Below are 15,286 nucleotides of genomic sequence, written 5' to 3' on the forward strand. Positions count from 1 at the left end.
TTCAGCAAGGTCACATGACTTCACGTAACCACCGCTAAGCTCAAAGTGGCTAATGTTGGGCTATAAAGGAACTTCAGCAAGGTCACATGACTTCACGTCACCACCGCTAAGCTAAAGGCGGCTAATGTTGGGCTATAAAGGAACTACAGCGCGGTCACATGACTTCACGTCACCACCGCTAAGCTAAAGGCGTCTAATGTTGGGCGCGGTGACGTTTAGTTGTCTCATTTAGAGACTTGTTAGCAACCGCGGTTTTTAACACATTAAAAAGCTTCGGACATTCACCAGTGGGGTATTTTCTGTCGTATTTTCTGTCGTAGAACAAAAAATCTCTTAATCTCAGACCTTATTTCAGGCTTCTAACCAAAACAATGTAAAAACAAAACATTGACTTTGAGAGGCATGAACATTAAGTGTTGAAAAGCTAACTGTTGTTTGTATCCATATCATCTTAAATAAAATATACCACAACTATATAACACAATACAGGAAAAGTAAAACCCTAAAAAGCTCTCACAGCTCAACAAAAGGAGTAATTCACAAAACTGCATCATGTTTGAGATGACAGGAAGCAAAAGTGCTAAAATGCTAACTCATTTCCAGTCTTTAGGACTCATTCCTGCACCCCTCTATAAGCCATCTGTGTCTCAGAGCTCCAGCGTTAAAGTGTGTGTCCATATGTGTGAGTCATAAAAGCGAAAAAGACAGCGAAAGAGAAAGCAGTGAACCTTTGTTCTCCACCTGTGAAGTGGACCTTTACAGGCAGCAGAATAACAGCAGCGCTACATTATCTGCACTTTTCAAAGTGTTCTTCTGGCGTCTGTGAGTGTGATTGTGTGCATTTGTAACTTTTCTTGTCTTATTTGTTCTATCAGCATGTAAAGTGCATGTGTGTGGTTGCGTGTGTGTTGCAGCCTGAATGTGTGAATGTCTCCCCGGGGATGAGAGTCCATCCAGCAGTGTACTCACTTCCTCTCTCCATCTCCCTCCTACGACTTGTTCTCTCCGTGTTATGAAAGTGACCCATGTGGGTGTTATTGAGAATGAGCGAGCGCAGATCTGTTTATCAGCTGGTGTGTGTGTGTGTGTGTGTGTGTGTGTGTGTGTGTGTGTGTGTGTGTGTGTGTGTGTGTGTGTGTGTGTGTGTGTGTGTGTGTGTGTGTGTGTGTGTGTGTGTGTGTGTGTGTGTGTGTGTGTGTGTGTGTGTGTGTGTGTGTGTGTGTGTGTGTGTGTGTGTGTGTGTGTGAGACTGTGCTAGCGAGGCCAAACTCATGTAATCAAGTGCATTGCCTCTAATATTTCAGATTAGGAGCATTAGGGCCGAGCACCAGTCAATGCCGCCCGAGAAATCTGACTGAGATCCAGTTATGACAAAATGTCGGCCTGCGTCAAAATGTTCATTGATTTTTTTATTTTTTTTTATCCATCTTTTGTCTTTCAGAGCTTTGGTAAATTGTGTAAAAGGCCCTCAGTGATCTCTGAGTGATCAGGAGTGAGCATGGGCACATCCTAGTGTGTGTGTGTGTGTGTGTGTGTGTGTGTGTGTGTGTGTGTGTGTGTGTGTGTGTGTGTGTGTGTGTGTGTGTGTGTGTGTGTGTGTGTGTGTGTGTGTGTGTGTGTGTGTGTGTGTGTGTGTGTGTGTGTGTGTGTGTGTGTGTGGGAGGGAGGGAGCTAAACTGACATAACCATATTTTCTCTTTCTGTACATATGGATACAGTCAGGTTTTCTGTGTTTATGCCTGTTGTGTACATTTGTTAACATTTATATAAGCATTGTTTGTTTCTGCGATCGTTCGTGCACAAGCGTCCCTTGCCTACATGGTGAGTGTGTGTGTGTGAGCATCAATCCAACATTTTGATCCATTAAAGGTGTAAACGGACATTCTGTATTGTCTCTCTGCAAACCAAACATAACAATTCCATCTGGGTAAATGGGCTTGCATTTACTCTTTTGTTTCAGGGATAGTACCCTTGTCTGCATTTGTGTGTGTGTGTGTGTGTGTGTGTGTGTGTGTGTGTGTCTGAGTTGTTGAAATTGTCCCTTATCCTAATGACCATTCATCTGTAGAGGTGAGGTGGACACGTCACACCTGTACATTTTATAATAGGTGACCTACAGTCACACACAGGAAGTGCCTTTATATCATGGATCCAATATTTCAGTTTAAAATAAAATGACAAGCAAAAGTTTCACCGCATAACAAAAGAAAAAAACATCTTGTCTGTGACTCGTGAAGGTTGTTCAAACGCTGGCGTGTCCACACACAGAGTTGTGTGTTTCCAACCTTTGGGCTTTTATCGATCCGTTTGCTTTTTCGTTCATTAAAAAATGGCCAAAGTCACGCAGCAGAGGATCAGCTCGCTGTGGAAGAACGAGAACCGACAACGACCTTACCTCGGGAACAATGTCGATTAGAGAAGGTTTTAGTTTGTTGTTGCATCTGACTGCGTTGTGAGCACCCCAGGGCTAGGTGCTTAGCCCACATGACATAAGTGTTGAAAAAACGGTTGACCCGGAAGGGAAAGCTCATAATTCGAGGTATGAAAACACACTTCAGAGAGGAAATGAAGCCTTCAGGTAGCTCCTATAGAAGCTAAATAAAGCACATTTCACATAAGATTTAACTCTTGTTTCCCCCTTTGAGCATTTAGCGTTGTGTTCTTTGCTGTGTCCAAGTTCAGAGGTGTCAAATTGTGCAATATGCAGATGATACAAACTCTATCGTTGTTGGAACTATTGATAATTGAAAGGGTGTTTTAAATCAATCACTCTACCAGATGATAGATAATAAATAATGTTGAGGCCACATTATGATTATGTCCGATCATGGCTTGCATTGTTCATTTATACAAACCTATATTACTTGGTATATTAGAAAAGCCATGTTTAAATGCTAACTTCTGTATATTAAATATATATATATATTATTCTGTATTTTAAAGCTTGCTGTCCATTTATCTCAAATAAGCATATTTCTTTTGTAATACATTATTTAATTTAGAGCCGGTTATATTGCATTCCACTATATCCACTATGTGCAAACATAAAAATAAAATAAAGAATGACGTCGTAAAATGTGAATTAAGAGCAACCTTCATTTGCATTTGACAACATTTGTTCGTCAACAACCAGAGGTGGGAGAAGTAGTCAGATCTTGTACTTGAGTAAAAGTAGAAGTACCAGAGTGTACACTATTTACCTCTGAATTGTAGTGAAGTAGAACATATTGAAATATTCAAGTAATGTAAAAGTATCCCAAAATGCTGCTTAAGTACAGTACTTAGTTACTTTACACCACTGTCAACAACCTACTAATAAGCCATATCATTTACACATTTACACAAAACAGAAAAAACACTTTACACTGTCCAACAAATAAATCCCACACGATTACTGGTAGATCATGATGCCAAAATAAACGTCTTCATATACAGAAGTTTAAATTGAAATGTATTCAACAAGATATAGAAAAAAGGCACTCCTAGTTCCCTCCTCACCTCTCCCACCATGCCGTTCCACGTGCCGTTGATCTTCTTTCCGTGCTTGCCGTTGGTCACCAGGTAAAGGTCGTAGGTGAACTTCACCTGCTTGGCGATCTTCTTCAGGATGTCGATGCAGAATCCCTTACAGCAGCGCTTTATGTAGATCCCAGAGTCCTTCGTTTCATTGCTGCACAGACAAAAACACTGAATTAACCCCCTTTTTTCAAAGATTCAAGATCCAAAGGTTTTACTGTCATATGCACAAAGCTACAGTGTAGAAATGGAAATTAAATTCTTCTGACCTGTGCTCGTCCAACAATGCAACATATATAGTAAAATATAAAAATACAAAATAAAAAGTAGTGCAAAAAGTCTATATACATGTCAATAGAGTATAATATGTACAAGATTAATTAAAGGTGACCTATCATGCAAAATGCACTTTTGTACGTCTTGTATACATGAATATGTGTCCCCGGTGTTCCAGGGAACTCACCAAGTGTCAGAAAAAACAACCCTCTCTATTTTCCTCCATACCCAAATCTCTAAAAAAGGGGCTGCAACGGATCTGATACAGACTGATCCAGATTTGAACACTTCTATGACGTCACAGAAGTGGCTCTACGGCTATTGGGCCAACTCCACCAATCAGGAGGAGACAGCCACGGACATTGCCGTTCGAAAGCGCTGGAGACGCTGTAGTACATATGCCAGGCCTGTAGATGGTGCTGTTCTCACAGAATCAGCCCATGATGCAAAGACAGTGTTAAATTGAGTGAAATGAGGAATGGCTAAAATGCATGATCTGTTTGGTATTTTGAAAAATAAAAAGTATAAATATGCCTTATATAGGTATGGTCCTACACTATATTATTCAAATATAGCATGATAGGTCCACTTTAAGACAAAATTAAATGCAATGATTACTATTTATATCAGGGATGGGCAAATGGCGGCCCGGGGGCCTTGTAGTACTGATACCGTCCACTAGACTCCTAGTTACGTCGCGAGCTGCGTACATGATTTCGTTCGGAAGCCAAATACAGCGAAATAATCTGTGACGCGTTTGTGTGTATTGCGTTTGTTCACTCACAAGAAACACAGGCTGGTGAAAATTACTTTAGCAACACATTCATCGCAAGAAGTGTAGCAAAAGTCAAGGCCGCAGATTCGTCGATGTACAGTATACTGCCACAGAGCAGATTCGTGAAGTTGTAATGACTGATTTGAGAGGTTGTAATAACCAAGTTGCAGTTGTAATGGAATATATATTTTTCTGCAAGTGAACATTTCATCACTAAGTTCATTTTTTTCTACAAGCTACAACACTTTATTTTTTCTTCTGTAACTTCAAATTTGGTTCACAGTTACGTGGATATTTTATACAAGTGTAAATGTATGCACACAAGCTCAGAGTTTTTTCCTGCAAGTGCTCACATCAGGTTATACAAGCTCTCGCATTTTGCACCACATCTACCTTCATACAAGATGCCCATCCCTGATTTATATGAACTATCATTTATTTCTAAAGTAGTAGTAAAGTAGTTGTTTCATATTTTAAGGGATTATTATTATTGTTATCTCGTTTTGATTTTATATCGTGAGTAAAAATGTGTTGGACAGACTAAGAAACATCCCCGGAATATTCTTTTTAAACTTGTATGTCCCTCTTTGTATGATTATTATTTACATTAAATATAATTATTTTTCATTTTATTAGTTTATTTTTTATTAAGGATAATAGTTATCATTATTATTACTATTTTTATTATTTATTCATATATATTTTACTTGAATGCTTTCCGATGCTTTCAGAGATAAGGCATATAATAAAGCAGTGTTAATTGTAGTCGTGATTTGGAGTCTCTGGCAGCGTCACTCTCACACCGATGAAGTGTGAACTGATTGTACCTCTGGCTCTGTGGAGCTGTCGTGGGAAATCATTCACAGCAAACATTCAGGCAGTTTCATCTCTTCTGTCAAGTCATTTAGATTTTCTTCATATCTATTCATATATAAATGCATTCATATGTTCGACGTTATGCTTATTTTGATATTAGAATGTCCTTTTCTGGTAGGAATCATTCAAGTAGGTCTTAGGTCATTGCTGGGTCACACCAGTCAGATAACAACAGCTGTGTTTGAGTGTGAACATATTTTGACTACAGACAGATTTATCCTGAGTCAGATAAATAAGCACAGGCTGGAAGAGTTTGGCAGATTTGACAGTAGCTGCATCTCACTTCTGTTAAATGGATTCCTTGCGTCCTTCACTTGCGTCGTTTCCCTGCGACTAGTCCCTCCCACCAGGGAAGCATGGAGAGATGCAAGGAAACCACGAGAAGCAGGGAAATTAGTTCCCTGCTTCCTCCAGAGCGCCACGTGAAGCGACGTCCGTTTGTGATGACGCCGCACAGCTGATCGTCCGACAGCAGCCAGATCAGTGCATCGTCCAATCAGTGAGCGATACACAGTAAGGGGGCGGGGCGAGTGTCTGAGGATTTCACCGGAGGATGGTCTGGTAGTTCCTCGATTATCGCTCCTCCGTTATCGCTCCTGGGTTCTCCGGCAAAAATAAGGCCACTGGGACGGTACTCAAGATGGCGCAGACAAATCAACTTCCGGTGATACCGAGCCCGAGGAGCGAAGACATTAAAAATAAGAGAAGTGAGACGCACCCTGTGCCATATATTATGAACACTTCTTCGTGTTCTGCTTTATATTTGTTTGTTCGCTGGGTTAAGCTTAAGATCAATTTGGAAATCTTAACGCGTTAAAACAAGTATTTTTGTGTTTGAAAATTGTCAGGTTTTACGCCATATCATTAATTAATGTTATAATAAAAAAAAATGTACCGTCTGATTTCTCCTGAGAGTTTGTCATGCATTTCTTCATTACAACACATCACATATATTTGTTTTATCGCGCCCTAAAACACAAGCAAATACTAGTGTTTTCAACTTGTGATTAACACGATTACATCTATTGACAGTAAGACATAAGTCCCAGTGTTCATTTGGTGATCAGTTGATGCTCCTATAAAATAATGTACTTCACATCCACATGACTTCTACAGTTGTCGATCTGTGGGTATCTATATGTGCTGAGGTCTCTTTTCAGAAACGTATTTTACTTCTTGACAATCCTATTCTAGTTTTTCTTTCTAAAACGTGGTGTATCTGAGATTTAACGTTCCCTGTTAGAACCAGTATTTTTGTTTTTATAAGAAAGGCCACTTAATTGTAACGTCTGTAGTCAACACACTATAAAAGACTACAATTCCCACGGCGCCTGCTCTAAAGTGACAGTGATGGGCAAACTGTACAAAAGAGAAATGACTACTTCCATTGTTGCAAGGATAATAAATACATGTGTCCTGATATTGAAGCTCAAGCCGGTGACGAGCGATATTTTTCTAACGGAGGCCAAGACACTCACAGTGTTTTTAACTGTTTCCGGCAGGGCACGGTGTTTCTCATGCAGGTCCCGCTGAGCGGATCCACGTCTTCCACGATGACGAAGGGAGCTTCCTCCAGAGTCACGATGGACAGGTGGTCGTCCTCCCTGGTTGCTGCCCCGCCATACAGTTCATAACGAGGCCACACGTGGTACTTCATGGACAGGGAACCGTTCTCCCATTTACCCACCTGCAGAGAAACAAAACAAACATTCAGATCTCCTATTAAACTGTTTTACATCAATATAGTAAAGGTCTCAGATATATACAGAACATGTCTCTGATTGGCTGAAACACCAAACAGACCATTGCAGCATTACTCATAATCCCCTCTGTTTCAGCCCTGTTTCCAAAGTGCTGATTCTTTGTCTGTTACTTTAGATGAAAATAAGGAGCCGCTCCCCACGCCCCTCTGAGAGAGATTTGGTTACAAAGAACTCAATGGTGCTCTAGGAGGAGATTCAGGTGATAAGGGGGGGGGGGTTACCTTGGTTGCTGATTGGCTAATGGTTACACAAGCCAAAACATCGTTATGACATCATAAAGTGGCCAAAATCTGATCAGCTCATTTTCAGACAGGTTTTTATAGAAATGGATCAAAAAGAGAGAGAATCTTTGTTCCTGAAACTTTCAGAGTCTCTTTCCACAGAGGGGACACATGTTGATGTAGAAGAGACATGAAGAAGAGGGGACACATGTTGATGTAGAAGAGACATGAAGAAGAGGGGACACATGTTGATGTAGAAGAGACATGAAGAAGAGGGGACACATTTTGATGTAGAAGAGACATGAAGAAGAGGGGACACATGTTGATGTAGAAGAGACATGGAGAAGAGGGGACACATGTTGATGTAGAAGAGACATGAAGAAGAGGGGACACATGTTGATGTAGAAGAGACATGAAGAAGAGGGGACACATGTTGATGTAGAAGAGACATGAAGAAGAGGGGACACATGTTGATGTAGAAGAGACATGGAGAAGAGGGGACACATGTTGATGTAGAAGAGACATGAAGAAGAGGGGACACATGTTGATGTAGAAGAGACATGAAGAAGAGGGGACATATGTTGATGTAGAAGACACATGAAGAAGAGGGGATACATGGTGATGTAGAAGAGACATGAAGAAGAGGGGACACATGTTGATGTAGAAGAGACATGAAGAAGAGGGGACACATGTTGATGTAGAAGACACATGAAGAAGAGGGGACACATGTTGATGTAGAAGAGACACGAAGAAGAGGGGACACATGTTGATGAAAAAGAGACATGAAGAAGAGGGGACACATGTTGATGTAGAAGACACATGAAGAAGAGGGGACACATGTCGATGTAGAAGAGACATGAAGAACAGGGGACACATGTTGATGTGGAAGAGACATGAAGAAGAGGGGACACATGTTGATGTAGAAGAGACATGAAGAAGAGGGGACACATGTTGATGTAGAAGAGACATGAAGAAGAGGGGACACATGTTGATGCAGAAGAGACACATGTTGATGAAGAAGAGACATGAAGAAGAGGGGACACATGTTGATGTAGAAGAGACGTGAAGAAGAGGGGACACATGTTGATGCAGAAGAGACACATGTTGATGAAGAAGAGACATGAAGAAGAGGGGACACGTGGTGATGTAGAAGAGACATGAAGAAGAGGGGACACATGTTGATGTAGAAGAGACATGAAGAAGAGGGGACACATGTTGATGTAGAAGAGACATGAAGAAGAGGGGACACATGTTGATGTAGAAGAGACATGGAGAAGAGGGGACACATGTTGATGTAGAAGAGACATGAAGAAGAGGGGACACATGTTGATGTAGAAGAGACATGAAGAAGAGGGGACATATGTTGATGTAGAAGACACATGAAGAAGAGGGGATACATGGTGATGTAGAAGAGACATGAAGAAGAGGGGACACATGTTGATGTAGAAGAGACATGAAGAAGAGGGGACACATGTTGATGTAGAAGACACATGAAGAAGAGGGGACACATGTTGATGTAGAAGAGACACGAAGAAGAGGGGACACATGTTGATGAAAAAGAGACATGAAGAAGAGGGGACACATGTTGATGTAGAAGACACATGAAGAAGAGGGGACACATGTCGATGTAGAAGAGACATGAAGAACAGGGGACACATGTTGATGTGGAAGAGACATGAAGAAGAGGGGACACATGTTGATGTAGAAGAGACATGAAGAAGAGGGGACACATGTTGATGTAGAAGAGACATGAAGAAGAGGGGACACATGTTGATGCAGAAGAGACACATGTTGATGAAGAAGAGACATGAAGAAGAGGGGACACATGTTGATGTAGAAGAGACGTGAAGAAGAGGGGACACATGTTGATGCAGAAGAGACACATGTTGATGAAGAAGAGACATGAAGAAGAGGGGACACGTGGTGATGTAGAAGAGACATGAAGAAGAGGGGACACATGTTGATGTAGAAGAGACATGAAGAAGAGGGGACACATGTTGATGTAGAAGAGACATGAAGAAGAGGGGACACATGGTGATGTAGAAGAGACATGAAGAAGAGGGGACACATGGTGATGTAGAAGAGACATGAAGAAGGGGGACACATGTTGATGTAGAAGAGACATGAAGAAGAGGGGACACGTGTTGATGTAGAAGAGACATGAAGAAGAGGGGACACATGTTGATGTAGAAGAGACATGAAGAAGTGGATTTTGCATAATAGGCGACCTTTAAAACACAGATTAAGATTTATTTAAACGCTGCATTCTGGACGTTTCACTAAGGTTAGGGTTAACTGCAATCATGGAGACTCAATGCTAACAACTAAATACACAAAATGAATCACTGGGCAGGAATCTAATTAAAACATGAATGCAGATTAAATTCCACGCTGCAATGAGTCCAGTCCATCAAAAGCGCTGCTCTTGTAAACAATTGGAAAAAAGCAATGTGGACTTTGAATGCTTGTTACGCAAAAAAACATCTGCTTTCTGGATTTAGATGCGATTAGTCCATCTGTCAGTAGAACGACAACGAGGCAACGAAAAAACGGGATAATTTCATGATCTGAGGATAAACATGATAGAAAAAAGAGATGGGAATAAGTGAGAGGAAAAAGAAAGACGAGAGGAGAGGCCTGGGACCCAGAGTATAAAACGAGAACAAGGTTAACGGGAAGGACGAGAGTGAAATGGGGGAAAGAGCAGAATTCAGATCAAGAGGAGAGGGTGCCGAGGGAATTAGATGGAGCGATTAGACTAAGGAAATGAGCGGCTACATTTTGCCTGAGAGAAAGAGTCAAGTGAGTGTCAGCGTGACGGAGAAAGAGAGACAGAAATGGAGCCCTTTCAGATGCAAAATGCTGGCTCTTCTGCAGGAGGGCCCAGCTGTTGGTCTGGAGAGCCCTCAGCGATTGTGGCTCCACTCGACAAGACGAGCACCATAAATGACTACATTTCCCTCAGGTGGCGCTAACGTGAAACCAGACTTTTGTCCTGACACACAGGTTGAAAATCACGGTGTGTCTACATTTGGATATTTCTCTTTGACTGCCATAACTAGCACTTTGAACACATACACAGTGTGTGCATTTTGACCATTTTGTGTTTTTCCAAATTGTATAAAGCTGCTGTGCTCTTAAGGCCCGATTTCGGCCGTCGATAGATGTCAGGCCGTCGATGAGCGTCGTGTCGCCCTACTCAGATTGGTGTGTCCCGCACCGTCGTGTCTTTTCGGCAGTGCAGACACCTTTTTGGCCGAAAACCTACCGATCGGCCAAAGAAATCACTCTGATTGGCTGTTCAGCTAGCGAATCAGTGCATGAGAAGCGAAATGGAAGTGAGGGACCTAAACAAACGATTAAGAAGGCACACACAGACGGCTATTCTTTTTCATTTTCATCTCAGCTGGACGCAAGAGTTTATTTTTCATCACAGCGATCTGGAATGAAGAAACCGAAGACCAACGCACACGCTATTTTTTTTTTTTTTATATCACGCATTCTGTTCTTCTTCTCTCGGTTATCACGCAGTCTGTCTTCCGGTTGTTGCCTCTTTTGAATGACGAAGTCATGCAGTCAACATCTCGATGTATCCTTGGGCAAGATACTTAACCCTGAGTTGCTCCCGATGGCATGGCCAACGGTGTGTGAATGTGTGTGAATGTTAGGTCCTATAGAGTAAGGTACACTGCTCTGTATGAATGGGTGTGAATGGGTGAATGACATGTAGTATGTAAAGCGCTTTGAGGGGTCTTAAAGACTGGATAAAGCGCTATATAAGTACAGTCCATTTACCATTTACTCACGCATGCGCAGTTCGTACGTGCTTCTTGGCCGTCGGCTGAGGTCTTTGCGGTGTGTTCCAGTGCGACACATGGCCAAGACGTAGAAACGCAGGAGACACAACAATCATGTTCCGTCGGGACGTGTTCTTTGGTGTCAGTTTGGTGTGTCTGGGCCTTTAGTGGAAGTGATGATGGCCAGTGTTAGCTAGTTAGCTAGCTAGCAACAATCGTTCACGGTTCCAAATCATAAGAGACTATTCAATAATAGCGATGGATTCTTTGTGACACTAGTGTGTTTGTTTATAAGTACAGTGCTGTGTTTACCGGAGTAATCGTATTCATCGCCTAACTTCGGCTATGTAGCCAAGATGGCGGTCGTTTAGTGTACAAAGTGTCTACCACACTCAACTTTTGACTGTTAAAAGGTTGAAACTCTTGCACTGTTTCAATTCAGATACTTCCCTAAATACCCTGCCATGTCATACAATGTTAATTTTTGCGCAATGTGTGAATTTCGAGAGTATAGTGTTCTCTTAAATCGAACACAACTGCTATGCCATCACAGGAAATGATAATGGCTGCTCTTAGCTAACTAGATAGCGAGCAACAAGTGTTAGCAGACTGCTCAATTACCCCATTACAGTTATTGGTGGCCTCTTTTCAACATGGTAGGGTATGTGGTATTAAGCAGGGAAACAACCAACATGTATAACTTTTATTTGTACAATGCTGTTTTTCCGACCATTTCCATTATGTACCAACCGCTCGTTGACTTTGGGAAGTGTCCAGTGTTCCTCACTCAACTCTTTCACGGTTTTGAATTATCTTAAATCTCACAGCTAACAACCGTTCATGTTGCCAAATCATTACAGACAGCTAAATTAGGGCTATTACCTTAAAGTGGACCTATCATGCTATATTTGAATAATATAGTGTAGGACCATACCTATATAAGGCATATATATACTTTTTATTTTTCAAAATACCAAACAGATCATGCATTTTAGCCATTCCTCATTTCGCTCAATTTAACACTGTCTTTGCATGGGCTGATTCTGTGAGAACAGCACCATCTACAGGCCTGGCATATGTACTACAGCGTCTCCAGCGCTTTCGAACAGCAATGTCCGTGGCTGTCTCCTCCTGATTGGCGGAGTTGGCCCAATAGCCGTAGCGCCACTTCTGTGACGTCATAGAAGTGTTCAAATCTGGATCAGTCTGTATCAGATCCGTTGCAGCCCCTTTTTAAGAGATTTGGGTATGGAGGAAAATAGAGAGGGTTGTGTTTTCTGACACTTTGTGAGTTCCCTGACACACCGGGGACACATATTCATGTAGAAAAGACGTACAAAAGTGTATTTTGCATGATAGGTCACCTTTAAAGTAGGTTTATTTTTGACACCATTATAAATGTACGTTACTTATATAGTGATACAAAACGAAGTGCGAAGTGTCCAGCATTAGACACTCAACTTTTTTGACCATTATGAGTGCACCATCCAGGTACTCTTAGTGTCATTTTGCTATATTTCGCAGTGGGACGCACTTTTGTAACGCAGACGTACGCGATTTGAGACACAGCATACGCCTCTTATGAGCTCTTTCCTCTAGAAATGCCCACTTTAACTTGTAGGAAGATGTGGGTGGACATGGATCTTCAGCTAATTGGACAGTGTGTAACGGGAGAGAGGCGCCAGAGTGTAAAGTTTGCACACTCGTTAAGTATGTAAATGAGCACACACACATATATTACACTCCAGGGAACACAAACTGGCCAAGGCTGCCTGGGTTGGACAAGCTGAGGATTTGTATCTCCGAGGCACAATGCAGCCTCGTTGTATCTGGAGGGGGTAAAAAAAAAGCGTGAGTAAGGGAAAGACGGATGGAAGGAAAAGGTGGGAGGGAGTCCGTGTGAAAAAGGGGTTAAAATCCGCCCGGAGGAGAGCAAACTGGACTGGACACTCCAGAGTCTTCACACTACTTCAAAGGTGCATGGTTGTAGGAGCTGGAACTCATTAGGATCCAAGAAAAGTGGTTCAGCTGGAAGTCAAGCTAAGAATTAAACATGAGGGAGGGAGGAAAGGGGGAGAGAAGGGGAGGTGCAGACTGCAAGGGGAGAAAGATAGAAAGGGAGAGAGGAGAAGAGCGATTCACCTTGTTCTCTGATCAGAGGACAGAATATAGATTAGAGAGAAACTCAGGGAATAAAGAATAGGGCGAGTCAAAGGGGTCAGACTGCAGACACAATGGAGGAGAAGGAGGATGGTGACTTTGCAGGAGGGGCAAGTTCCTTTAAAGGTGGGGTAGGGCATTTTGGAGAAACCGGCTTGAGTGCGCTGGAATTTGAAAATACACAGCCGGAAAATGTTTGCCACTTCCTTACAGAGCCCCTCCTCCAACACACGAACGCGCACATGACCAATGAGGGCACGAGATAAATTTGTGCACAGATGGAAGGCTGACAGGCAGGTAGGCCATCCAGTTACTTTAGCCGGGCCGGCTCAGATGATTGGTCGTGCTTTTTACAGCGCTACGGCTTCCACTAACGAAATGTTTTATGTATTTTTTGTCAAAGCACTTCAGATATTCATTGCTATCGGGATGTTCGGAGCATTCCATGGAATATAACAAAAAGTGTATCTCAAGCCGGTTTCTCAAACTTACCTACCCCACCTTTAAGGTTGTTGGTTTCTAAATGTACGCGTCACCAACATCTGCTTTACACCAAGATAATCTATTCCATTTCTCTACCTGTACTATAAGAGCTTTCTTCAAACCTCATTTATTCGGAGGAAAGCTGACTGTGCATTTATAAAGTTTTTTTTTTTTCCTAAGTCTCACATATGGTGTGAAAAGGCTGCTGCTTTCCCAATAACTATGCTTACATTTCACTGTTCGTTCAACGATTTAAAGTTTGAATTGTCATTTTACGTTGTCTGAGTTTTCTGGTCATGAAAGTCAATTTTAACATGTCGGTCGCCCTAAGAAGTCTTGATCAACGTCGTTAACGACAGACAAAATCAAAGATGGCGACTGCACCAAAAAACTAGGTGACAATGGTCAAAAACCAATAAAAAAATAGGCAAAAACAAAAGTAGAGAAGGTGGAAAAATGGAAGATCGCGTCGTAAATAAAAAACAGATAACAATGGCCAAAAGACAAGATGAACACCACTAAAAACAAAGATGGAAATGGAAGGAGAAACATGAAAACAAAAGGCCAAACACCAAGGTGTCAACAGACGAAAACAAGATGTCAACAAACTCAGAATACCTAACTCAAGGCTTCAAAACCAAGGTTCATAAACCCATGGGTGACACCACGTCTACTTCTTTATATACAGTTTATAATAAAACAAATGTCATGTAGAAATACTCTGTGTGCAGCAGAGGCAAACTGAATACGTAAAAATACTCATTAAATGATAAGTGGTATGTTATAGCTTCCTCAAGCTTTTAAAAAATGAACACACAAGCATTTTTACTACCCCAGCGCTCTGGAGCCTGAGCTGCAGAGTGTTGCTCAAAGGCACCTTCACCCACTAGATATCATCTAATCAGAGAAGTGCCTGTAAAGCTTTCGGCTTAAAATGCTTAAAAAGTGAAAATGGGAGGATAAGAGATTCAGATAGACGGACAGATACTCGAGCACCAACCAGGAACTGTACTTACAGGATACAGCTGAATATGAGTACACACTTATTCACACACACACACTGCTCACCCTCTCCCACTGCCTCTCCTTGTTGAGCAGAATGATGACTAGCTTAGGGTGCATCTGGTATCCGTCCTCGCTGAACGACAGATTACGCCCCTCGAACGTCACATTCATCAGGTACCTGCAGAGGGAAACATCCAGGAAAAAGACACTCATTCAGACATGTATCACTTCCTGGAAAAACATCCGTCATTAACCACTCACACGCAATATTTTATTACTCTAATATTCAAAGGTTTTATGTTCAGCAGCGGTGTCGTTATGGCCATGAAAATCCCCAGGCTCCATATGTGTAATGCAAACAGATGAAAACATCCATATCATGACTCTATTTCCCAAACATTAGAGTTTAATGGT

General features: G+C 41.8%; 1 protein-coding gene across 1 annotated transcript in view; it reads right to left on the reverse strand.

Annotated features, from left to right (window-relative positions):
* Positions 1 to 15,286, reverse strand: part of grin2ba (glutamate receptor, ionotropic, N-methyl D-aspartate 2B-a) — a 90,446-nt gene that overhangs the window by 39,549 nt on the left and 35,611 nt on the right. The window contains exons 4-6 of the mRNA XM_079696059.1: positions 14,936 to 15,050; positions 6,922 to 7,130; positions 3,499 to 3,670 (exon numbers count right to left, since the gene is read on the reverse strand). Coding sequence (XP_079552185.1) covers positions 3,499 to 3,670; positions 6,922 to 7,130; positions 14,936 to 15,050 — 496 coding nt within the window. The remainder of the gene's footprint in view (positions 1 to 3,498; positions 3,671 to 6,921; positions 7,131 to 14,935; positions 15,051 to 15,286) is intronic.

This window comes from Notothenia rossii (genome assembly GCF_949606895.1).
Source record: "Notothenia rossii genome assembly, contig: scaffold_121, whole genome shotgun sequence".
NCBI classification, from domain to species: Eukaryota; Metazoa; Chordata; class Actinopteri; order Perciformes; family Nototheniidae; genus Notothenia; species Notothenia rossii.